The following is a 24475-nucleotide window of genomic DNA, read 5'->3' as shown; positions in this document are numbered from 1 at the left end:
TTGCCAGTGGAGGTATGAGGGTGGCAGAGGAGGGGCCTTCCCACTGCAACTGGGTGGCAGCAGGTCTGGAGAGGGGCTTCTGAGCCTGCTGATGGTGCATGGTACCATCCCTTCCGCCAGAGCAGTGTCCATGGAGAGGCTCAAGTTCTGACGTTTCCTTTCTGGGTGACCCAAGGCTGGGGTAGGGAGTTACCAGTTGGTGAGCTCAACCTGTCTTCCACACAGCACCCAGGAGGCCACCTCTGTACCCCCCTGCTGACCCTGCAGTAAAGGCCAAGACAGAGAGTTCTGTTACCCTCAGCTGGTCCCCCCCACCCCTTGGGGACCGCCCTGTCACCATTGATGGTTATGTGGTGGAGAAAAGGAAGCTCGGTGCTTATGCCTGGAGCCGCTGTCATGAAGCTGAATGGCTGGTCACAACTGAGTTTACCTTCGCTGGTGTGGCTGAGGAGGGGGACTTCCAGTTCCGAGTGTCAGCCATCAACCACTTTGGCCAGAGTCCTTACCTTGAGTTCCCAGGGACCATCCACTTGGGTGAGTAAGACCCTTTAGTAACATCACAGGGGGTTGTCACCTGCGCCCAAAGCACAATTCTGCCTCCAGGGGAGCCAGGATGGTCATAAGGGGACTGTCTATGTGGTTGGGGGATGTTTCAGCCTCCTCATGAAGGAGGAGGTATCCTAAGACAGGACCCGGGTCCCAGTGAACCTGCCTCTCTTCAGCAGCCTCGGGCAGCCAGGTTTCAGTTACTCTATCTGGTTGGGGGCAGAGCAAAGGAGGGGGACGCAGGACCTGTGCTGTTATTTCCAACTCTGACCTTAATTCTGCCCACCCTGCAGTCCCCAGGCTGGCTGTGAAGACACCTCTGAAGGCGGTGGAGGCAGTGGAGGGGGGTGAGGTCACCTTCTCTGTGGACCTCACGGTGGCTTCTGAAGGCGAGTGGTTCCTGGATGGGGAGGCCTTGAAAGCCAGCAGTGTATACGTAATCCGCTGTGACCGTACCCGGCATATGCTCACCATCAGAGAGGTGCCTGCCAGACTGCACGGGGCACAGCTCAAGTTTGTGGCTAATGGCATTGAAACCAGCATCCGGATGGTGGTCCGAGGTAGGCCCGAGTCCTTGAGTCCCGTTTTCTCAGCAGTGTGGTAGTAGGCGGGAGGCATAGTCCCTGGAGAAGGGTAGTCTTAAGGCAATGTGATGAAGCGGGCAGGGCAGCTGGGTGCTGGAGGCTGCTCACCGTAGGCTGGCAGTTGAGGCCGGGCTCTGTGTGTTTGTTTGTGTGCGCGCACATGTGTATGAGATGCCTCAGGACTCTGCCTCTCTGACTGCCTCTTTTCTCACTCTCTCTTCCGTCTATCCCCATGTCTCCTCTCTGCCCGCCTGTTTCTTTCTCCCCTGTCTCACTCCCCCTACTTCTGGCTTTCCCATGGTCTCCCTCTTTTCACGGGTGCCCTGTGTTCACTCTCTCTGTTCCCCTCTCACTCCTCTTCACGCTCTCCCTTCTCTGGCCTTTCACTGACTTGCTTTCCATGTCTGCTTTCCTTCCAATCCACCCTTTTCCCTGGGTTTCTATTTTCCCTTTTTATCCCTCTGTCCCCATCCTCAATCCTCCCTCCGTCTTCACTGTGACTCCTTTTGCCCTCCTTCTTGTGGGCTCTTTGTTCCTGCTAACTTCTGTCTAACCCTCCCTGCCCTGTGGCAGCTCTGGGGCTAGCCAGCAACAAGCTTCCTGCTGTGGCTGCCCAGGAGGTGCTGGCCCGGTTGCACGAAGAGGCACAGCTGCTGGCTGAACTGTCGGACCAGGCTGCGGCTGTGACTTGGCTGAAGGACGGCCATGAGCTGCCCCTAGGACCCAAGTACGAGATGCAGGTGTCAGCTGGGAGGCCAGCACTGCTGGTGCGGGATGTGGCGCAGGATGACGCTGGCCTCTATGAGTGTGTCAGTCGCGGGAGCCGCATTGCCTACCAGTTGTTGGTGCAAGGTGAGTGCAGGTGGGCAGTGGGGCTGCCATCATGTCCTTGTGCCACACTGTCTTTCTGGATATGTATCATTTGTCTCCAGGCATGCTCTGAGGGGTCTGGGCAGTGGGGTAGCTGTTTTCTGACGTGTGTGTGTGTGTGTGTGTGTGTGTGTGTGTGTGTGTTAATGGTTGTGGGTAGCTCAGCTCTGTAGGAAGGAGGACTTCTTAGCTGTGGTTGGAACCTCTCTGGTCTGGGCAAGAGTCAGGGTCACATGTGGTCTAAGTCTGGGTATCTACATCCATACCCTGTAGGCCTCAAACTTTTCATCACAGACATAGCAGGTGGCTATGTGAATGCTGTGGTTGGGGGCCAAGCTGGACCTCAGAGGCACATACACAAGAGTACTGGGGCAAAGATAGCAAGATGCTTGGGTACCTCTTGCCAGTGCTTCTCGCAGTAGGGCATGGGGGTGTGGCACTGGCTGGGGGCAACTTTGGACACCAGGCAGGGCAAGATTGTCTCCTCCTGTTCCCTGCATGAAGATGCTGTAGACTTAGCTCTGGCATAGGTGCATACCACCCTTGAGTGGCCTGGGGTTCTCCACACTGGACCATTGGGTAGGGGCCACATATGTCTCCACAGCTGAAACTCTTTGCTGTCTTGCAGACGCATGTGCCCCTCACACAGGCTCTAAAAACCTACACATGCATACATTTTGTATAACAGGATTGTTGGGACCCATATATGGAAGTCCATTTCATCTTGTCATGAGTTTGGAGAGCTCAAAATCATTTTTATTGTCCTTAAGACATTAGTTTAACAGCTGTAGGTTGTCCTGGCCTCAGTGGCAAATGGCTCTTATCTAAATAACAATAGACTTGGGCCCAGGCAAATTTACATTCATCCTGAAGGCTAGGTGACAGCACAGCTATGAAGTGCCTGATGGCCAAGTAGTATCTGCAGTAATAGAGTATCTTTAGGATTAAGGGGAGTAATTGCTATTTGCCCTTTATACATAATGGAAGTCTTCTGCCATTTGCCCCCACCTTTGGTTGATTACTTAAAATGAATAAACAGTGGCATTCAGTATGGACTGAAACTGCCCTCCTGACAGTATCCTATGTCTCCATCTTTCCTTTAATGTCCATAGCTAGCCTTCCCTCATCCACATACCCCCACTCAAGAGTGGACCCGGGGCTGATTGGCTGGTCCCGACTGCAGCCCTGTGAACACCAGTCATTGACACAGGCTTCTCAGTAATATGCATGGCTTTAACTTTGGCTATATCCAAAAGCAAAAATCATGGCGTGGTCACGTTCCAGTTGGTGGAGAAAACTGGGGCTGTGCTCATGAACAGGGCCTTTCTCTGCTCTGTAGAAACTGTTTGAAGGTGGGAAGATTAGGGGATAAGAGAATACTGTCTTGGTCTGTAAGGGCTGGCCTGGTGATTTCCTGTTGCCCTGCCCAGTCAATCTGATCTGGCATCGTACACTGGCTAGACATCACACACTCAGGATTAAGAAGATTCACTATCAAGCAAGGGGCCTTGGGAGATTTTTGTGGCAGGAAATGGAGTTTCCTGGAGTTCAGAGGTTATTAACCAGAATCCAGGACTTAGGAGTTTGAAAGGCACCTCTGAATAAGTGTCTTTGTCTACTGTCTCCAGAGGCCAAGGTGGTGTTTGCTAAGGAGCAGCAGACACACAGTGAGGTGAAATCAGAGGCAGGAGCCAGTGCCACACTGAGCTGCAAAGTGGCCCAGGCCCAGACAGAGGTGACCTGGTTCAAGGACGGGAAGAAGCTGAGCTCCAGCTCGAAGGTTCGAGTGGAGGCGTCTGGCTGTGAGAGGAGGCTGGTGGTGCAGCAGGCGGGCAAGGCGGATGCTGGGGAGTACAGCTGCGAGGCCGGGGGACAGAAGGTCTCCTTCCGTCTGGACGTCACAGGTGGGTGCCAGGGTTGTGCTCAATGGGATTATCCCAGGACATAGCTTGGTATCTTGGGCTGATAGTCTCCCTGTCCTTACACCTCAGTGTTTGGTGTCTTCAGCTCTGTCTAGTGACCTTTAGGCCTATCACTATCAGGAGGTCAAAGAAGGCTGATGGCTGAGCCAATCTTGGGGAGTATCTCTGGTGACATCAACCTGGGGTGATGAGTTTGCATAGTGAACATAGGTGTGGTTGGGTCTAGTCTGTTGGCTGGGGGGGAGGCCCATGGCTGCAGAGCAAGTCCTGCAGATGGCAGGAGATGCTTTTCTCTGTCCATTCCTACTTGCTGGGCCCTAGGGTTCTGGGAGTCCTTGTTGGCTCTGTCATAATTCCCATGTGACCACGAATGTATGTCCAACCCTGTCTGCCCTGTCCCTGAGTTTGAGGAAAAGGCCACAGACCATGTAGCCTCTCTCTCCTGCCTGACTCTACTGCATTCCACTGTCTTGCAGTTCCTCTCAGCTGTGGTCCAGAAAGATGTGGGTTTCTGACGTGGGGATTGAGGCGGGCATCCCTCCCAACTGTGCCTCCTCCTGCTGTCTGTGGTCTCTGCATGTAGGAGGACTGGGAAGCCGTGGGTGGCCTGAAGTTTCCGGTGGACTGGAGGCAGGGAAGATTTAGAGTTTTGTCCTTAAAGGTCAAGATGGTGGTATTACTAAAGGACACTCGCTGTGATGGCCTTAAGGGTACAGCAGCTCACCTGCCAGCAAACATCAGAGCGGGCCTACAGGTTCTTAGGGCAGTGACAAGACCCTGCATACCAGGCCTTCCACGTATGAAGCTTCAGGGCATGCAGCTTGGGCACAGAACCTTGTTTATGATCCCATGATGATCTGTCAATTATGGGCAGTGTTGCCTTGGCCATGACTGGGTTCTGATGAGCTCCAGGCCCTGAAGAAGGATTGAGTATGTCTAGTCTGGGGTCTCTGATCCTGTGCATCCCTATCTATCCCAGAGCCCAAGCTGGTGTTTGCCAAGGAGCAGCAGACACACAGTGAGGTGAAATCAGAGGCGGGGGCCAGTGCCACACTGAGCTGCAAAGTGGCCCAGGCCCAGACGGAGGTGACCTGGTTCAAAGACGGGAAGAAGCTGAGCTCCAGCTCGAAGGTTCGAGTGGAGGCGTCTGGCTGTGAGAGGAGGCTGGTGGTGCAGCAGGCAGGCAAGGCGGATGCTGGGGAGTACAGCTGTGAGGCCGGGGGACAGAAGGTCTCCTTCCGTCTGGACGTCACAGGTGGGTGTTTTCACATGAAGGTAGCCTTGTGTGGAGGTGGTAGAGGCTGGCTGTGGCTTGGACAGATTCTGGTACTATTCCCTTTAGAGGTTGACTTTATTTTTAATTATCTGTATGGGTACGTGCACATGAGTGCAGGTACTAACGAGTCCATTAGAGTGCTTTGGATCCCCTGGAGCTGGAGCTGCAGGCAGCTGTGAGTAGCCCAATTTAGGAGCTGGGAACCAAACGCAGGTCCTCTTAACTGCCGAGCATCTTCCCAACCCTTGTCATGCCCTTTTTCTACTTCATCTTCCAGATCCTCCTCTGCTTCCTATTTTCCTGCTTCTAGCTGAGCCCAGGGAAGCCAGGAGAGAAGAGAGAGGGCCTACCGCCCTCCATGGCTGCATTAGAAAGTGCTCTTCATGTGGGCAGTGCAGCCTGAACATGCCTCCTTAGGTCCCCCGGGGCCTTTGCTGAGATGTAGCCAGGTCCTTGACACCCACTGGAGAACAGAATCCAGGACCAGCCAGAGTGAAGCAGAATTAGCCAGGTTATTGATTGAGCAATAAGAGCAGTAAGACAGGACGCAGTGGAGAGTTACGTGCAGGCATGGTACAGGAACACATTCCCTGTTGCTGCATATATGATCTGGGGCCATTGGATCCGCTTAATTTGCAACTAAGTTTAAGTATTAGCCAAAGTATGTGCTGGTATATTCCTTTTTTAAACAATATTTATTTATCCTGTATATAGTATTCTGCCTACATGTCTGCTTGCACAACAGAAGAGGGCACCAGATCTCATTACAGATGGTTTTCAGCCACCATGTGGTTTCTGGGAATTGAACTCAGGACCTCTGGAAGAGCAGTCAGTGCTCTTAACCTCTGAGTCATCTCTCCAGTCCTGTATTACTTTTTTTAACCCACAGAATTTTGTTCTGGACATAGGAGACTGTCCTGAGTGGACCGTGCAGGTTTACAGCTGGGAAGGAGTATTGGTTAAACACAAAAGTGTTCAGCTAAAGGACTCTTTAGGGACACAGGTCACATGGAGGTGGAGTGAGGCACAGTTAGTTGGCCATTTTCAGAATCTTGTTCTCCATGTTTCTCAGAAGGGTAGTGTAGGTTTTTTGTTGTCTGTTTGATCTGGCCAGTTTTGTCAGAATTCCTAGTTGTCAAGTCAGTGAGACACGGCCCTCAGAACCAGAAGACTGAAGAGCCTTAACTGCCTCTGTTACCTCACTTCCATATAGCTGTGCTTAACTGTTCATTTCAGAACTCCTGCCTAGGGCCCCCATGCTGTGTGGTGGACTCTGGATGCATCTGGCCTGTGTCCTGTGGTGGTTCAGATGTCTCTCTAGGGTTACTAGGAGCACCTTCACTTTATGACCTGGTTGAGCTCTATATGGAAAGTTACACATTTAACGTATTTTAATCACTGTTATTGACTGTGTGTGCATGCATAGCACACTATGTGTTGGCATGCTTGCCACACTATATATCAGAGATCAACTCTGTGGCACCTGTCCTCTCCTTCCACCTTTCTGCAGGTTCCAGGGATCAAATTCGGCTGTCTGATTTGTGGGGCAAGTGCATCCCATACTCTTAAAGAAAGTGATAGCATTTTTCCTCTAGTCTTACTATGAAGCATAGCAAACAGATCCAGGGTCCTCACTGTAGAGTTAAGAAAGAGCAGAGTATTGGGCTCTGAAACACACCTGTGTGTAAACCCATTCCTCATGCCCCCCCCCGGTTTTTAGAACCAGCAAGGAAGGGAGAAGGGTTTTTTTGTGAGAGGTTTTGGGACATCAAGTCACAGGAAAAGAGTTGTCTGCTAGTTCACACCACAGAGGTCAATTCCAGGTCAGTTAAAGACACCAGGGTCCCAGGTAAACTGTAGTCCTGATGTGTGTTGCTTCAAGTGGTCAGGTGAGGGAAGTTTGGTCAGGAAACAAGTGCACTAGCCACAGCGGAGCAACAGTGATCCATTTGGCCGCATTACATCGAAACCCAGAGTGATGAGATGAGGCTGCTGTGTGCAGCTATTGCAAACTCACCGAGGCCATATAACTTGCAAACCAGTGACTGTGATTCTGGTGGCTGGAATGTTCGGATGGTGTGGTACTGGTGCAGGTGGACAGATAGAAAAGATCCAGGTTAGGAACAGGGCATTTGACACTCTGATCTTGTGTGTGTGGGAGTCATGTGTTCCTGTAGGACTCGGCCTGTTTCCCCAGATCAGTGTTAACTCAGAGGGTGTAGTTCTCATGGTTGAGAATCTCTAGTAGTTTCTACCATGTAAAAAGTTCTCCACCTCAGTACCACCACGTGAGGATCCAGCTTGCCACATGTAAACCTTTGGGGTACCAGTCACATCTAGCCATCTGTAACTGGGATCAGACGCACAGGTCAGACAATGAGAGAGGATAAGTACTGTAATATGTAAACAGACTCCTAAAATAAATATGAAGAAGAAGCAGTGCTATTGAGAGTAGGATATACTTGAACATCAACTCTACAGAGGAGCACACACACTGATGGCAAACAGCGTCAGTAAAACAGACAGCAGAGGACCACAGATGGCCCAGGCTCTCTCTTCCGCAGGTGCCACAGCTGACATTACTCAGAGTAGGAAAGGGTTTGGAGCCTCGGGGAGTCTCAGCTCTGTGAGGCATGTCCTATCAAGTCCTGGGGAGACTCTCCATGTCACTGCCGTGCAGGTGCATGTGTTATGACCCTTAGCCTCTTCATGAAGGACTGTAACAATGTCTCCACTTGTGGATATGTAGATAAACTGGGGTTTTGTGATGAGAGGCCCTGAGTTTTCCTGGACACACTGTTCAGAGGCTGAGTGATGTTCTGCTTTCTAGCTGCCCTATGAGGATCTTTCCCTATGTGGCCTTCCTGATATAGACAGTGTTTCTGACTTTGAAAGTGTGTCCTTGTCCATCCCCAGAGCCCAAGCTGGTGTTTGCCAAGGAGCAGCAGACACACAGTGAGGTGAAATCAGAGGCAGGAGCCAGTGCCACACTGAGCTGCAAAGTGTCCCAGGCCCAGACTGAAGTGACCTGGCTCAAGGACGGGAAGAAGCTGAGCTCCAGCTCGAAGGTTCGAGTGGAGGCGTCTGGATGTGAGAGGAGGCTGGTGGTGCAGCAGGCGGGCAAGGCAGATGCTGGGGAGTACAGCTGCGAGGCCGGGGGACAGAAGGTCTCCTTCCGTCTGGACGTCACAGGTCAGTTGGTTAGACTGTGGTCTATGTCGTAGGACAGCCCTGGGGGAAGTGTTTCAGTGTGGGCTCAGTGCTGGGTCTGTTGCAGAAGCTGTGCAAGGGCATGCATTGGCTACTGCTCCACAAGTAGCAAGTTACTCCAGGCTTACAGGAGTGAACACGAAGCATGCTTTTTTCTTCTCCAGTTGCTAGGGTAGGAGGTACTATGATGTCTGTACTGATAGCTTACTTCTGTTCCATGTGGTGTCCCTGGGGCTGGGAATCCAAGCTCGATGTATGCTTACATTTGACATCCTCACTGATATGGCCTTGAAGGAAGGAGCTGTATGGGATGAGAGGCCTCTTTTACAGCAATGGAACTGATCTCAGAACTCTTTTTGGAGCCTTTTGTCTCCCTTTGTGGTTTCTATTCCTTTGCAACAGCTTGTCCCCAGGGTAGTGGTTTCCATGAGGACCACCTGGGCCTCTTCTTGAAGTGGCCAGATCTCCCTCAGGGTGCAGGAGCTCTTGACGCTCTGCTCTGGGAGACCAGAGGTTACCTCTGCTTGTTGGGTCAGAGTTAAGCAAAACGTCTGCCTTGTCCCAAGAGCACAAAGATGCAGACCCTGCTGTGGGTATCAGGCTAGTGGGTCCCATTGTAGAGAAGTCTGGACTCTTTTTTGCCCGTTTATCACAAAGTCCCAGGCTTTCCTTGTGCGTCATCATCTTTCAAATTCTTTCTATGTCGTGTTACACATGGCTCCAACCATGATCACATTCAATTTTCAAAAGAGGAAGGATATGGAAGGATTAGAGTTCTCTCTCTCTCTCTCTCTCTCTCTCTCTCTCTCTCTCTCTCTCTCTCTCTCTCTGTCTCTCTGTCTCTCTGTCTCTGTCTCTGTCTGTCTCTCTGTCTCTTTCTGTGTGTATGCACATGCAAAAATTAGTTTTTGGTTCTTTGGTTTTGAGGTCCTAGCCAAAAATTCATTATTTGTATTTATTTCCTTCTAGTTACCTCCTGTCTTCTGATTTTATGTTTAGGTCTTTACTATATTTGAGTTCATGTTTGAACAGTGAGACAGTTAGGACCTTCTTTAATTGATCACTATAGGCTTTTTTCTTTTCTTTCTTTTTTTGGGGGGGGGCAGGATCTCACCATGTAGTCTTGGCTGGCCTGGAACTTGCTATATAGGACAGACTGCCATGAAACTTACCAAGATGTGTCTACCTCTGCTTCCAAAGTGATGGGATTGAAGGCATGCGCCACCATGCCTGGAAAATCACCGCAATTAAAAAAAATGTCTGCATATATGTCTGCTGATCATGTGTGTGCAGTAACCAAGGAGACAGAAAGAGGACGGTAGTCCCCTGGAGCTGGAGTTACAGGTAGCTGTGAGCTGTTTGTGTGTGCTGGGAACTGAACACCAGTCTTCTGCAAGAGCAGCCAGTGCTCTTAGCTGCTGAGCTGTGTCTCTAGCCCTGGATGACAATAATTTTATAGGGAGTTTTAAAACTGGGCAGTGGAACTCCTCCAATTTTGTTCTTCTTCTTTTAAAATTGATTTGCTTATTTTCTTAATAATTATTATATTATTTTACAAGTAGGGGTGTTTTGCCTGAATACGTGTCTGTGCACCACATGTGTGCCTGGTGCCCAGGAAGACTAGGGGAGGACATCAGATCCCCTGGGTCTGGAATCACAGACAGTTGTGAGCTGTAATGTGATGCTGAGAACAGGACTCAGGTCCTCTGGGAGAGCAGCCAGTGCACCTAACCACTGAGCCATCTCTCCAGCTCCTCTTTCTCTTTTAAAAGTTTATATTGGTCATCCAAGCTACTCTGAACTTCTGTTAACTTTAATGTCAGTTCTCAAATTTTACAAAGTAAGGATGTATAGTTGATATGACCACACAGACCAATGTTAGGAATATTGCCATTTTAGGATGAAGACTTCAAACCTGTGACTATGGTATGACTTTTCATTTGTTTATTTGAGTATTTTCAGTGGGATTTTCAGCAAACAGGGCTTGACTTGTTTGAGAACTTATTACTAAGTATTTTTTTAATGTCACCATGGTGATGGAATTCTTTCCTTAATTCCACTTTAAAATGTATTTTTTGAAAAGTTAAGACATTTATGTACCCTGATGTACCCACCACTCCCTCCAGCTCCTTCCGACCCCCACTGACAGATCTCCCATGCCCTACTTTCTTTCCTTTCTTTCTCCTACGAACTTCAATTATTGCTGCCCGTATGGGCGTGGACATGATCATCCCCTGACTCTTAAGCTCTCAGTAGCCACCAGATGCCATTATCCCCTCAGCTGATGCTCGGGAGGAGGACTGGTTTTTGTGTGTTCATCTTGTACCTGAAACTGTGCCGACCCTGCTTGTTAAAGCTAAATTCTCTTGTGATGCCTGAGGATTTTCAGGTACAAGGCCATCCTATCTGCAGGTAGAGAAGGTTGTGCATCTTACTCGGGTCTTGTGTCTGGATCACGGATTCTGTCCTGAACTGGCTGCAGGACTCCCTGAATTTTCTCTCTTCTCTTTCTCCTCTTGAGTAGTTCCAGTAGCATTTCCCAGAGAGTTGTTTGTTTCATCTAGGTTATCTTTTTTGGTTCTTGTGTTTTCTTTCTTTCTTTTTTTTTTTTTGAGACAGGGTTTCTCTGTGTAACATCTCTGGCTGTCCTGGGATTAGTTCTGTAGCTCTGGCCTCAAACTCACAGAGATCCCCCTGCCTCTGCCTCCAGAGTGCTGGGATTAAAGGCGTGTGCCACCGCTTCTGGGCTGCTATCTTATTTGTTAACACACAATTATTCTCAGTGTTTTTTGAGAACCTTTGTACTTGTGGGGAGTCTGTCTTATTGTTTTCACTTTTATTTTGGGTTTTAACAAGTTGAGTTATTTCTTTTTTCTTAGTTGAGAGACAATGGTTAGTTTGTTCTCTTGATATTTTCCCAAGAACCAACTTTTTATTTATGTGAACATACTCTTAGGAAAAAGTTTTTTTTTTAAATATTGTCACCAACATTTGTTACAGGTAGTGTTTGTGTGTTAGTGGCCTCTCTGAGCTGGGTATAAAGGGCATATTCCTCATTGTGTGACTGGAGTGCTGGTCTGTTGCAACGAGAATTCTTTCTGCCAGCTTGGTCCCATTGCCACGTCAACTCCAAATAACAGACAGAGACTCTATTAGTTATAATTCTGTCAGCCAATGTCCGGGGCTTCTCATAGGTTAGTTCTGTCTTAAGTATCACCCATAACTACTAATATATATATATATATATATATTTCCATAAGGTCTTATCTTACTGAGGACACCAGCCTCATGTGTCCTCTCTTCCTGGGATCACATGGCGACTCTCTATTCTTGACTACATTTTCCCAGACTCTTCCTTGACTCCTAGTCCCACCTGTCTTGCTTCTCTATTGGCCAACAGTGCTTTATTTATCAACTGATAAGACAAATATACACACAGAAAGACTTCTCCCATCAGTCTGTGACTATTAGCCATGGATGTATCACTTAAATCCTGAGCAGATGTGCACTGAACTCAACATCACCTCAGACTATCACTGAGGCTGCCCAGGTGTTCAGGCCTGTCTGAGCATGGCTGCTATTCTAGGAGATGCCAACACATTCTGAAGCCCGCTGTGGAACTTCATTCCCTACCTTTTGGTTAGACTTGTTTGTTGCAACCTGTTCTCCACTGTCCAGGGAAGCCTGGAATTCAGCAAAGACTTCTCGTTGCCCTTTGGTCCTTCCTGGGGACTGTGCTCTGCAGTGGGAACTCAGAGCCAATGGAGACAACCTGTGTGTGGAGCTCAGGGATCCCCATACGTCAGATGACGCTGGTTGTCTGGGGATCTCGTCTGCCCTGCTCTATCTGGGCCTGTAGAGACGCCACTGGATTTAAAGGCACATTGGCATAGAGGGGGCAAGGAACAGTGACATAAAAGTCTTCACCTCTGGAAGTCTGTGACCCAGATTCAGAGGCTTTTCTGCACTGTGTCCTCAGATTTCTGTAAGCCATTGGTCAGTTTCTAGAGTTTTGAAGGTTGGCTCTAACTTTTTTCTTTTTTGTAGCAGGAGTGGGGCTAATGCTTCAATTTCTCTTATAGAAAAGGAAAATGAACTACAATTTTGTGTTAGAAATGTAGTCAAAAGCACATGCTCATTCTGTTGGGCCATCCCACTCACCTGGGAGCATTTGGAAACACCCAGCAGTGCCCACTAAAGGGAGTGGTCCTTTGTCCTTTAGGTTCCTGGAGATAGGAACATGGAGATGATACATTTAGCTTCTAGGAGGCTAAATGGAGAATTGATTTGGACAAGGGGAGACCCAAGGCAAGGAAACCATGTGTGAGGCTCTTCCTTACTCCAGGTAGGAGGTGATGAGGTTAGGAGAGAGTGACTGTGAGCATGGAGAGGAGGCGGAGGCTTGAGAGCTGTTGTAGGTGAGTGGAAGAACGCTGAGACATGAAGACTAAGGAGAGGGAGTTGTGAGGTAGACGTGGGCAACCAGCAGCAGAAAACCAATGATGGAATGGTGTCCAAAGTATTGAAGGAAGCAACCGTCAACCTCAAATTCCACGCCCACGTAAGCGGTCACTCAGGAGCGAAGGTGAAATAGCACATATTCAGGAAGTATCTTTAGAGAGTTTACCATTCACAAAAACTTACTGAAAGAATTCAATGGATATATTTCTCAGAGTGAAGTCTTAATCAAAAGTTAACAGAATGGGGTCCTTGAGTCACCAGAGTTTCCGAACCAAGGTAGACGGTAGACACTAATTTAGTTATAGCAACTGTTTGTCCCTGTCTATCTTCAGAGCCCAAGCTGGTGTTTGCCAAGGAGCAGCAGACACACAGTGAGGTGAAATCAGAGGCAGGGGCCAGTGCCACACTGAGCTGCAAAGTGGCCCAGGCCCAGACGGAGGTGACCTGGTTCAAGGACGGGAAGAAGCTGAGCTCCAGCTCAAAGGTTCGAGTGGAGGCCTCTGGCTGTGAGAGGAGGCTGGTGGTGCAGCAGGCGGGCAAGGCAGATGCTGGGGAGTACAGCTGCGAGGCCGGGGGACAGAAGGTCTCCTTCCGTCTGGATGTCACAGGTCAGTGTTCATGTATCTAGGTGGATTATTTGCAGATGATGGGAGATTGTTTGGTGACCTGGATGATCCCAGTGTGCTTCCCATTAGAGAAACTATCTGTGCTTGTGTCCCATCCTTCTTGGTTGATCTACTCTTTCACACTGGAATCTGTGCATGAGAGAGGAAGGGGCTTGCATTCCATAGTGCTTTTGGAGAGTACAACCCTAGTGACCTAAGATCTCCCACTAGATCCCTAAATACCACCTCCCAATGGCAGGGTCTGGAGACCAAGCTTCTCAAATTTGGGCCTTTGGGGAACATTTCCCATCCAAACAGCACACCCAAAGAAAAGCAGGGAGCCTTTGCTGCACCATGTGTTAGACTATGCTATACTCATGCAATAAAGACGTGGGTGTCTCAGTGCAGGGACAGGCAAGCACACCAAAAAAGCAGAGGACAGAGCTCAGGTTTGGACTCTCACAGCAATGGATTCCCCATCTCCAACCCCACCTACATCTCCCCTTTCCCTTCTTGGACTCATGGAAGGGCTGCAGACAGTATGATTGTTTCATGAACTATTGACATTTACCATACTGAAGAAACATTGGACCAGTAATCACCACATACAAAGCCATCTCTAGTGTTCCAGACTTCCTTAGAGTAGAAAGAGAATCACAGAACACTCATGGTGACATGCAGGTATTTCTGTGACTCCACTTAAGGATTGAATTCACTATTTGAAACCAACATATGATGATACAGAGTGATAATGAGGTGCCCTGTGGAATCTGATAACATGTCTATGATGTGCATTGATCAAACTGGGCAGTCAGCCTTTCCAGTTCCTTCCATGTTGCTTATGTTGGAAACATGCAAAATCTTTTTATATAGTTATCACAAAGTACTTTAGTTCTCTACTGTACAGTAGAACACCAGAATTTATGGATTGAATATATGTGGTTGGTGACCAGTAAAAGGAGAACAAACACACATGAATACTTTGAAATTGAAAACTATGAGTTAGGTCTGGTGAGATGGTTTAGCAGGATCAGATGAGCTCAAGCCTCACGACCTGAGTTCAATCCCTGGAATGCACGTAAATGTGGAAGGAGAGAACGTACCCAATAACCTTATCCTCTGACCTCCATCTGTGGTGTGTGCTGCCTTCCTGCCCGTATCACATACAACCATAACACTAACAAAAAATTAGAAGCCCAGCGACTCAGCAGAGCCTATCATAAACGGTGAGAAGACAAGCAACACAACAAGAAAAGTGTCTGGAGTACATGTTATTGTCAGTTCTCTAGTGTGAGCATATGTACAGCCATCCTGCAGTGACTGCGTTGGAGAGAGACATGAAAACTGGGCAGATACTTGGCAGAAAAGTCTGCCTAGTGACACCAGAAATCAGTGATGGGGTGTGTGTCAAATTGTGAAAGTCACTCTTTATCCTGAGTGGTACTCCATGGTTTAGTTACCCACTGCCATCCATGGTTCTAAAATATATAGAAAATTCCAGAAATGATCACTTCATCAGATGGGTTGTGAAGGTATCATATCACTTCTTTTTTTTTTTTTTGGTCCTTATTTTACTTAATAATGGTCTAGAGCATGGGCTTTTGTTATACTATGTTTCTTTAATTTTAACACTAATAATTATGATTTTTGGGGGGGGCAAGGGATCGAGACAGACTTTCTACATAGCCCCAGCAGTCCTGGACCTTGCTATGTAGACCAGGCTAGCTTCAAACTCACAGAGGTCTGCCTTTCTCTGCCTCCTGAATGCTGAGATTGTAGCCGTGAACCACCACACCTGGCTTATGAGTTTCTTACTATGCCTAATTTGTTAACTAAACTTTCTCAGGGTCCTCCAGGAGAAATATACCCAGTATTTGATGTTATCTGCATCTGAGGCACCTACTGCAGGTCTTGGGCTGTATTCTAGATGGATAATGGAGCATGACTTTCTCTGTGGTTAGAGGTCCTGGGGTTTCTCCTGAGCACAGAAAGTGCAGGCTTGGATGACATTCTGCTTTTCAGCTGACCCATCTAGGGTCTTTCCCATTGTGACCTTGCTGATCTAGAGAGTGTCTCTGACTTTATGTCCGCATTTGTCCCCAGAGCCCAAGGTGGTGTTTGCCAAGGAGCAGCAGGCACTCAACGAGGTGAAATCAGAGGCAGGAGCCAGTGCCACACTGAGCTGCAAAGTGGCCCAGGCCCAGACTGAGGTGACCTGGTTCAAGGACGGGAAGAAGCTGAGCTCCAGCTCGAAGGTTCGAGTGGAGGCGTCTGGCTGTGAGAGGAGGCTGGTGGTGCAGCAGGCGGGCAAGGCGGATGCTGGGGAGTACAGCTGCGAGGCCGGGGGACAGAAGGTCTCCTTCCGTCTGGACATCACAGGTGGGTGCTGAGATACTAAATCAGTTTGCAAATGTTATGATCCTGGTTATGGCCAGGCAGGCCCTGTGTGTTTCCCATTGAGTATCATCTTTGCTGATCTCACATCCTCTGCCAATCTCATTGCTGTGTCTGGTCCAGGTGCATTTGGCGCATATGTGTTCGGCTTGGCCAGGACCTCTTGTGTGCATCACGAGATGTTTTAATGCTGTAATGTTCTGTTTCATGGTCTCAGAGCCTGCTCAGGTTCTGTCAGCGTTCCCTGGTGCCATGGACTCTGGTTCTACTTGTATGTCTGTCTGAGGTGACAAATGTCTCTGTTTGAGGTCTCATCCAGTCCCACATGAGTTGTCTTTTAAAGAGAATTTTTAATTCATGTTCAGCCAGGGTAAGGAGGAATTTCAGTCATATGATCATATTTGAAACCATATCAGCACTGATCCTGGGGCTGCTAGGGTTCAGTTAGGTGCTTTGGAATATTTCCAGCCCTTTCCCTGGATAAGAATGCAGGATTGAGAACAAGGTCTTTTTCAGTCCAGTTGTGCATGACCCAGAGACATAAGGCACCAGAAACTTAATGGCCACCAAAAGTCAACCTGAGACAACGGCTCTTGGTTTGTTGAATCATGCGGTGAAAGTAAGGGATTCGGATCCTCATGGGGGCAAGCGAAGTGGAAACAGGCATTGCTAAGAGAATTCCAGAAAAGTGAAAGCCTCCTTCCCCCTGCCCCCAAGAATGAGATGGGTTCCAAGAGTGGAAAAGGCATTGAATTTCTTGGTCTGGAAGTTTTTATAGGACTTATGGCCGAAACTGGGCAAAGACAGAGCAATTACATTTTAGTCAACCAATTAGAGAGCCCCATATCCTGTCCCTGATCTGGTCCAATCAGAGAGATCTGCTGCAGTGCCTGTCCAGTTAGGAGACTGAAGTCCCTCCTCTGCCACCTCTGAAGGCCTGCCACCTATACGTATGTAGTCGTCAATGCTGTCCCCGAAGGCCTGCCACCTATAAATATATAGTCATCAATGCTGTCCCCGAAGGCCTGCCACCTATACGTATGTAGTCGTCAATGCTGTCCTCCATCCTTGCAGGCGTCTCAAGTGCAGTTAATCACTGTAAGAATTCTCTGTTCTCACAGCTACCAAGAAGTAACTGAAGTTTTTCTTGTTTTTGGTTTTTTGAGACAGGATTTCTCTGTGTAGCCCTGGCTGTCCTGGAACTTGCTTTTTAGACCAGGCTGGCCTTGAACTCACAAAGATCCACCTGCCTCTGCCTCCTGAGTGCTGGGATTAAAGTTGTGCACCACCACCACCTGGCACTGTGGCTGTTCTTAGTTAACTTCCAGTCTCTGGATGGTCAGGAGCGACTTTAGTGTTCACCATGGGCCTTTTCCCCTTATAGCCCATATAAACATGCTGCCCTATTCTACGGCATAATCTACACCCATGTTCCTGGATTCTTTGTGGAACATAGGAGGATCTGTAGAGTGGTAGACAAATGCTGTGCTGTGTGAATGTGTGTGTGCACATGTGTGTGAGTGTATGTGTGAATGTGTGAATGAGTGTGTGCGCATACGTGTGTGCATGTGTGTGTGAGTGTGCATGTGAGTGTGTGACTGTGTGTGTGTGAGTCTGCACATCCTACTGGTACAAGTGCTTTACTGCTATGCTTCACCCTTGTCCAAGCTGAAACCTTCTGTGTGACAGTCCCCCTTGAATCTGATTTATGGTCGTATATGTAAAGGACTGAGGGTAAAGGGGTGGTGGCTCACTTTCCATCAGTGAGTTACTATTGTGAAGATTTGCATATTCCATAGTCTTTCACCAGTGATTCTGTCCTTCCTTAACTGCCCCCAGTGGTGGGATGTGTGGATGAATTGTGGTTTTTATGCTGAGAGGGTTTTACACCCCTACCCAACAGCCTTATCCTGGCCCCTTTTCCATGTGACTTTTATGACTTAAATGGTTTCTGATTTTGTCTTACTTTCTGTTCTCAGAGCCCAAGGTGGTGTTTGCCAAGGAGCAGCAGGCTCGCAGCGAGGTGAAGGCAGAGGCAGGGGCCAGTGCCACACTGAGCTGCAAAGTGGCCCAGGCCCAGACTGAGGTGACCTGGTTCAAGGACGGGAAGAAGCTGAGCTCCAGCTCGAAGGTTCGAGTGGAGGCATCTGGCTGTGAGAGGAGGCTGGTGGTGCAGCAGGCGGGCAAGGCGGATGCTGGGGAGTACAGCTGCGAGGCTGGGGGACAGAAGGTCTCCTTCCGTCTGGACGTCACAGGTGGATTTTCTTTTCTTTTTTCCTTTTAAATGTTCTATCATGTGCACACTAGGTATTAGGGTTAGAAACTTCCTTGTGACCTATGTTCTCAGCTTCGTCTGTAGTCATTGCCAGCTGATCCCATTCAGGTGCCTTGATTTTGTGAAGTGCATCTTATTTTTAAGAGATTTTGAACGAGGAAGGATCCATTTTAGGATGGGCACAGAGGAGCTTGACTTGCTTAGCCAGTCAGTTACAGAGCCAGGGTTTAGGTCAGAGTTAGTTTCCTTCTGAAGATCTCTGCCCTCTGGTGTCTGCTGTAGTGTGTGTCTGGTGTGTGAATTCTTGAAATTTCCTTTTGTTTGAAAATACTGATTTTTTTGGCCATTGTGCTGATTGGTTTTATGTCAATTTGACATAAGCTAGAGTCATTTGGGAAGAAGGACTCTCAGTTGAGAAAATGTCTTCATAATATTGGCCTGTAGGGAGGTCTGTGGCGCATGGCGCTGTTTTCTCAGTTCGTGGTAGCTGTGGGAGGGCCCAGCTCATGTGTGCAGTGCCTCTCCTGGGCAGGTCCTGCAGTGTGTAAGAAAGCAGGCTGGCATGGAAATCAGGTACACAAATAAATCCTCTTTTGCAACTCGAGCTGATTGTTCAGTATGAGTCTTGATCCACAAGGCAGCTCACGGGGATGGTCTTGAACCTGAGGTTAGAGTTGAAGATGCCTGTGGATGGTGCTTGTTGCAGTGCAGTACTGGCGTATCCCACATGTCGATTAGCATTCTGAATGTGTGAGGAAAGAATGTGTCATGAACTCATTCATAAGAGAAGTGGGTGTCAGCAAGTCAGAGGCAGATCTGCTTTGAAATGGTTCCTAAGTAAATTGTCTGAAGGAATTGCCAGAGATACTCTGGTGGAGAGCCTTGAAGTCGTTCTGAGTGTGTGTCTTCAGTTCAAAGCGAGAGAAAAGAGGAAAAGGATCATAGGCTGATGGCACAATGTGATTAACGATCTTTCTGTGAGAATGGGATGCTTTCAGAAGTCCTGAACTTGAGTGACACAATGGACAGTGAAGGAATCACGTGTGACATCCCAATAAATAATTTTGTCTACTTTTACACATTAGAAGAAAACCCTTAACAAGTCTGGCAGCTCTCATGGATGGTGTTGCTGTTCCCGAAGGTGGACTCCATGGCCTAATCATGACCTAGCCATGTCCCGCTGGACCCCATCATTTTTGCAGTTGGGGGCTTTTCTCATGTCCTGGTGTGGCAGAGAATTTTTTTAATCAGCTTCCACACATTTTGTGTTCAGACTGTTGATTATGAGGATGCCTCCCTTTTATTTGCTGGGTGTACCAGGCTTTCTCTTGTGGGCCACCAACCAGCTTCTAAATCATGACCCAGAGGCTTCTTTTTTTCTCAATATATGTTTTTATTTAAATTAGAAACATGAATGTTTCACATTTCAGCCCCAGCTCTCTCTCCCACCCCTCCTCCCTTGTCCCTCCACCAGCCCCCCAGCCCTCCACCCAATCCCCACATCATTCCCCAGGGAGGGTGAGGCCCTCCTTGGGGGGGATCTCCAGATTCTGTCATTTCATCCTGGGCAGGACCTAGGCCCTTCCCCATGTGTCCAGGCTGAGAGAGCATCCCTCTGTTTGGAATGGGCTCCCAAAGATCATTCATGGTAAACACTGATCTACTACCCAAGGCCCTAGTGATTTCTGTGGTCTCCTTCCTGGCACTACATTCATGGAGTCTGGATCAGTCCCCTGTTGGCCTCTCAGCCATCATTCTGGGGTTCAAGAGCTCCCCCTTATCCGGTCAGCTGTCTTTGTGGGTTTTATCATCATGGTCTTGACCCCTTTGCTCATCACTCCTCCACCTCTGTCACAAGGTTCCAGGAGCTCAGTTCAGTGTTTAGCTATGGGAATCTGTCTCTGCTTCCATCAGTCCCTGGATGAAGGTTCTAGGATGGCATATAGGGTAGTCATCAACCCTATCATCAAGGAGGGGCTATTAATGTAGTCTCTCCACTATTGCTTAGTTTGCCAGTTGGTGTTATCCTTGTGGATCTCTGGAGATCTCACTAGTGTCAGCTCTCTCCTCAAGCCTATAATGACTCTATCTATTATGTCATCTCTCATCCTGCTCTCCTCTATTCTTACCTCGACTCAACCTTCCTGCTCTCCATGTCTCTTCTCCCCCCTTCTTCTCCCCCTCTCTTTTTCTTGGTTTCCTCTCCCCTCCCCTGATGTTCCCAATCTGCTCAGGAGATCTTGTCTCATTCTGCTTCTCGACCCAGAGGCTTCTTACTAGTTATGAATGCTCAATATTCTGGCTAGCTCTTTTAACTCAAATTAGCCTGTTTTTCTTTATCTAGTTTTTGCCTCATGGATTTTTACATTTTTCTTCTGTATGTCTTACTTTTCCTGCTTCTTCCATGTCTGTCTGCCCGGTGGCTGCCTGTCTGGCTGACCCCAAAAGTCCCCCTTTCTTTCTCCCTTGTTCCCTCCTCTTCTCTCTTCTCCAGATTCCTCCTCCTATTTATTCTCTCTGCCTTCCAGCCACACCTATCCTTTCTCCTGCCCAGTTCTTTTTCGAGACAAGGTTTCTCTGTGTAGCTCTAGCTGTCCTGGTACTCACTCTGTAGACCAGGCTGTCCTGAAACTCACAGAGATCCACCTGTCTCTGCCTCCCAAATGCTGGCATTAAAGGCATGAGCCACCCCAGCCAGGCCCACGTAACACATTTTTACATTGTTAACAAAGGCAACATAAACAAATGTAACATATCTTTAAATGGTTAAATGTTTCACAACAGCTGGGCAGGTGGGGGAACACTCAGTATTGGAGCCATTCCAGGCCTGCTGCAGCTTGGTCAGAATTGTCTGGGCCTCATTTATCTGAGTCCTGGGCAAAGTCCTCCAAGGAGCCCTGCAGCCGCCCTTCAACTCAGAGTGCCTCTGTTGGTCTCTGTTCGGGTTTGGATGGCTCTTATAGGCTTGTGGGCTGGCTTTGGTTCCCCATGTGTTGAGATGGTGAGACATCTACAGGGTGGGCCCCAGTGGGAGGTAGGGGCCATGGAGCCTCTGGCTTCATGAATAGCTGAGTGCAGTGGGCCAGGTCTTGTGGGACTGGAGAGGTTCCTGTGAGAATGGGTTTCTCCTGAGTGTCTGACACCTCTCAAGGCCATTTCCTTACTCTCCTGCCACTGGGTTGCTATCCTCCATGGGGCCTCATTAGAGCCAGGCTGGTTCCAGGGCTGTTTCCTTGAACCTTTTATGAACTGAACATGCAGGTTTTAGTTATTTATTTCAGTGAAGTACCAGTCTCAGGCATTTTGTTCTAGAAATGCAGACTGACTCCAGTAGCTTTGTAACCTCTTAGGCAGCTTCACAACTCATCAGCCACGGAAGGGAAAGTGCTGGAGTGTGGGTGCTAGTCCTACACTATCTTGGTTCACTGGGGTTTTGGCCTAATAAACGTGATTTCTGTCTGTAGGAGATGTTACCCACCTCACTGACGTTTTTTCTTTTTGTTTGTTTGTTTACTTTTGAACCCTCCCACCTATTTCCGGTAGAAAGCCTGTGCCTAGTCTGGGTTTCACCGACACACTCCATCTCACATGGCAAGGCAGGGGTGGGAATAGCCAGGTGTGACAGACACCTTTCCCCAGCATTCTGTGCGCCACGGCTCAGGCCCCATTCTCTTGCTCACAGTTCCTACCAAGGGTGTAGATCTCTGGGACCTCAGTGTTCTACTGTCTGGCTGTGTGTCTCTTAAACACCACTGCAGAGCGAGGTCTTCCCTCGCCGCCTAGTCTCGGTCACATAGTTTCTCTCCCGTGCCAGCACTGACAACAACCTCATTTCATGGACCATTGCACCCTCATCTTCATGGCAAGTTTGGGCCCGCCATGAGAAGGTCAAGTGTGAGCCTCTGCTGTTCGCTGCAGACCTCCCAGCTCCAGTTGCCCCTCAGGAGGCCCTCGGCTCACCTTGGCTGTGGAGGGGATTGAATAAATCAGAGAGTTCTCCCACAGCCTGGGATTGCATTTTCCCACCTAAAATGTGCCTTTGAAGATTTTGTGCTAATGGGAAAAATTACAAAAAAATATTGTCTTAACAAAATGTCCATTTAAATTTTACTGTCATTAAATTACCTGTCCAGTTTAAGGAGAAGTCATTTTAATTTTAAATGGCAGCATCTTACAGATGCAGAAGTGAGCCGAGACATGGAGGCCGGTGCTACAGGACATAGGTTTTCATTAGAGATGATGCAACATACACAGTTTAAAAACATGGATGACGTCAGGTGTGGGGCGGAAATGGAGAACTTGTTAATAGTGCAATATCCCTTAAGGCTGGAGAGCCCTTTGTGCTGGTTTCCAGCACCAAGATATATCCAAGGATGTTCTTAAAACATTTACATCTTTATTTATGTGTATGCATATGACTATATATGGGTGTCTGAATATGAGTGCTGATGGGCTAGGAGGCCAGGAGAGGGTGTTGGATCCCATGCAGCTGGAGTTACAGGCAGTTGTTAGCCACCCAACGTGGGGGTGTTAGTTAGGTTTCTACATCTTGACAACGCACCATGACCAAGACAAACCTATAAAAGAAAGCGTTTAATTGGTGCCGCTTGGGGGGACAGTGTGGCAGCAAGCAGCAGGCATGTTGGCTGGAGCAGCTGAGAGCTTACACCTTGATCTTCAAGCAGGAGGCAAAGTGAGAGGGATGCACTGTGGATGGTGGGAGTCTTTTGTGACCTCAGTGCCTGCCGGCACAACAAGACCCAAAGTCCTAATCTTCCCAAAAGTCCTTCCACCAAACAGGGACCCAGTATTCAATCCGATGGGGGCCATTCTCAACCAAACGCCACAGTGGGCTCTAGGAACTGAACTCTAGTCCTCTGTCAGAGTTCCTAACCACTGAGCTGATTCCCCAGCCACCCAAGTATGTTTACAGCAGCTTTATTGATTGTATCTCATTGTATTGATCGAGAACAACCCAAAGGACCTGAGAAGGGACAGAAAAGGCATTCAGTTGTGGTGTTTATGCAGCACAACCCTATGTAGCAGATTGAAGGAACAAGCTTCTTGTTTTTAAAGGCAGGGTCTCACTATGTGGCCCTGACTGGTCCGGAACTCACTGTGTAGTTCAGGCTGACCTGGAGCCCATAGAGGTCCACCTGCCTCTGCCTCCCAAGTGAAAGCTGTGTACCACAATGTCTGCCTTAAGTGGACAAATGATGTGTAGCATGGATGGGTCTTTCAGACAAGCCAAATGAAAGCACACAAAACCACCAGAATAAATAATAAATGTGATGAAAAATTTGTTGTTGGGTGATTTTCCCATTGTATGGGTTCCTCAGAATACAGTCACACAAATGGAGACAGCTGTAATGTTTCTGGGCAATACTATCTTAAGAGACCATCATTATAATCTTGGGGTCTGTCACTGAGTGGAGCATCACTTATAGAGCATGTCACTGGCCTAACGGGTATGAAGTCAGAGCCCAGGCAAAAGTAACTCATAGTGACAGAAATCAGAGTAGTTGCTATGTGTGCGTGTGTGTTGTGTGTGAGCCTGTGTGTGTGTGTTCCCATACCTGTGTGTATATGTTTGTGCGTGTGTATGTTTGTGTGCATATGTCTGTGTGTGTGTATGTCTGTGTCATGTGTGAGCCTGTGTGTATATACTATGTATATATATAAATATATATATATATGTATGTATGTGTGTATTTATGTGAGCATGGATGTATGTGTGTCTGTGTGTGTATGTATTGTGTGTGAACCTGTGTATGTGTGTGCTTAAGTGTGGTGTATGTGCATGTGTGTTTGTATGCATGTGTGTGTATACCTGTGTGTGTGAACCTGTGTATGTATGTGCATGTGTGTGTATGTATGTATGTGTGTGTATTCCTGTGTGTGTGTGTGTGTGTGTGTGCGCGTGTGCCTGCCTGCCTGCCTGCCTGCCTGTTTATGTGTGTTGGCAATCTGTGTGGATGAGGAGCTGAGATGCTCTGTTTGGGTTCTATGGGGAAAGGTACATTTGACATTCACTGAGCTGAAAGATGCTCGTGCATACTTTATGTGTGCATTAAATCAGCAGAGAATGGAGGCTATAGTCTGCAGAGGGCACAGTGCTAGCTCTGGCATGTGTTACTAAGCAATAGGATCTGCCACAAGTGTGGCAGAGACAGCAAACACATAGGTAGAGAGATGGAATAGCCCAGTCTCTTTACTCTGGCCTTGAAATTGCTCTTGAGTCAGGATAACTTCCAAATGCACTTCTGAGCCACTGGGATAATACACTGTGTCTGTGAAGACATGTCTAACATCGCACTGGACACCTGATGTCC

The 24475-nt window shown here is 48.2% G+C and overlaps 1 protein-coding gene across 7 annotated transcripts in view; it reads left to right on the top strand.

Annotated features, from left to right (window-relative positions):
* The window catches only part of Obscn (obscurin, cytoskeletal calmodulin and titin-interacting RhoGEF), a 139489-nt gene that overhangs the window by 5471 nt on the left and 109543 nt on the right, over window positions 1-24475 (top strand). For all 7 annotated transcript variants that reach the window (XM_040748725.1, XM_040748724.1, XM_040748723.1 and 4 more), the window contains 9 exons: window positions 226-534; window positions 840-1106; window positions 1704-1982; window positions 3629-3904; window positions 4902-5177; window positions 8115-8390; window positions 13202-13477; window positions 15578-15853; window positions 17848-18123. In XM_040748725.1, coding sequence (XP_040604659.1) covers window positions 226-534; window positions 840-1106; window positions 1704-1982; window positions 3629-3904; window positions 4902-5177; window positions 8115-8390; window positions 13202-13477; window positions 15578-15853; window positions 17848-18123 — 2511 coding nt within the window. The remainder of the gene's footprint in view (window positions 1-225; window positions 535-839; window positions 1107-1703; window positions 1983-3628; window positions 3905-4901; window positions 5178-8114; window positions 8391-13201; window positions 13478-15577; window positions 15854-17847; window positions 18124-24475) is intronic.

The sequence above is a fragment of the Mesocricetus auratus genome, unplaced genomic scaffold (genome assembly GCF_017639785.1).
Source record: "Mesocricetus auratus isolate SY011 unplaced genomic scaffold, BCM_Maur_2.0 Super-Scaffold_100007, whole genome shotgun sequence".
Classification (NCBI taxonomy): domain Eukaryota; kingdom Metazoa; phylum Chordata; class Mammalia; order Rodentia; family Cricetidae; genus Mesocricetus; species Mesocricetus auratus.
The sequence above is the reverse complement of the archived record's forward strand: the minus strand, read 5'-3'. Positions and strand labels throughout refer to the sequence as shown.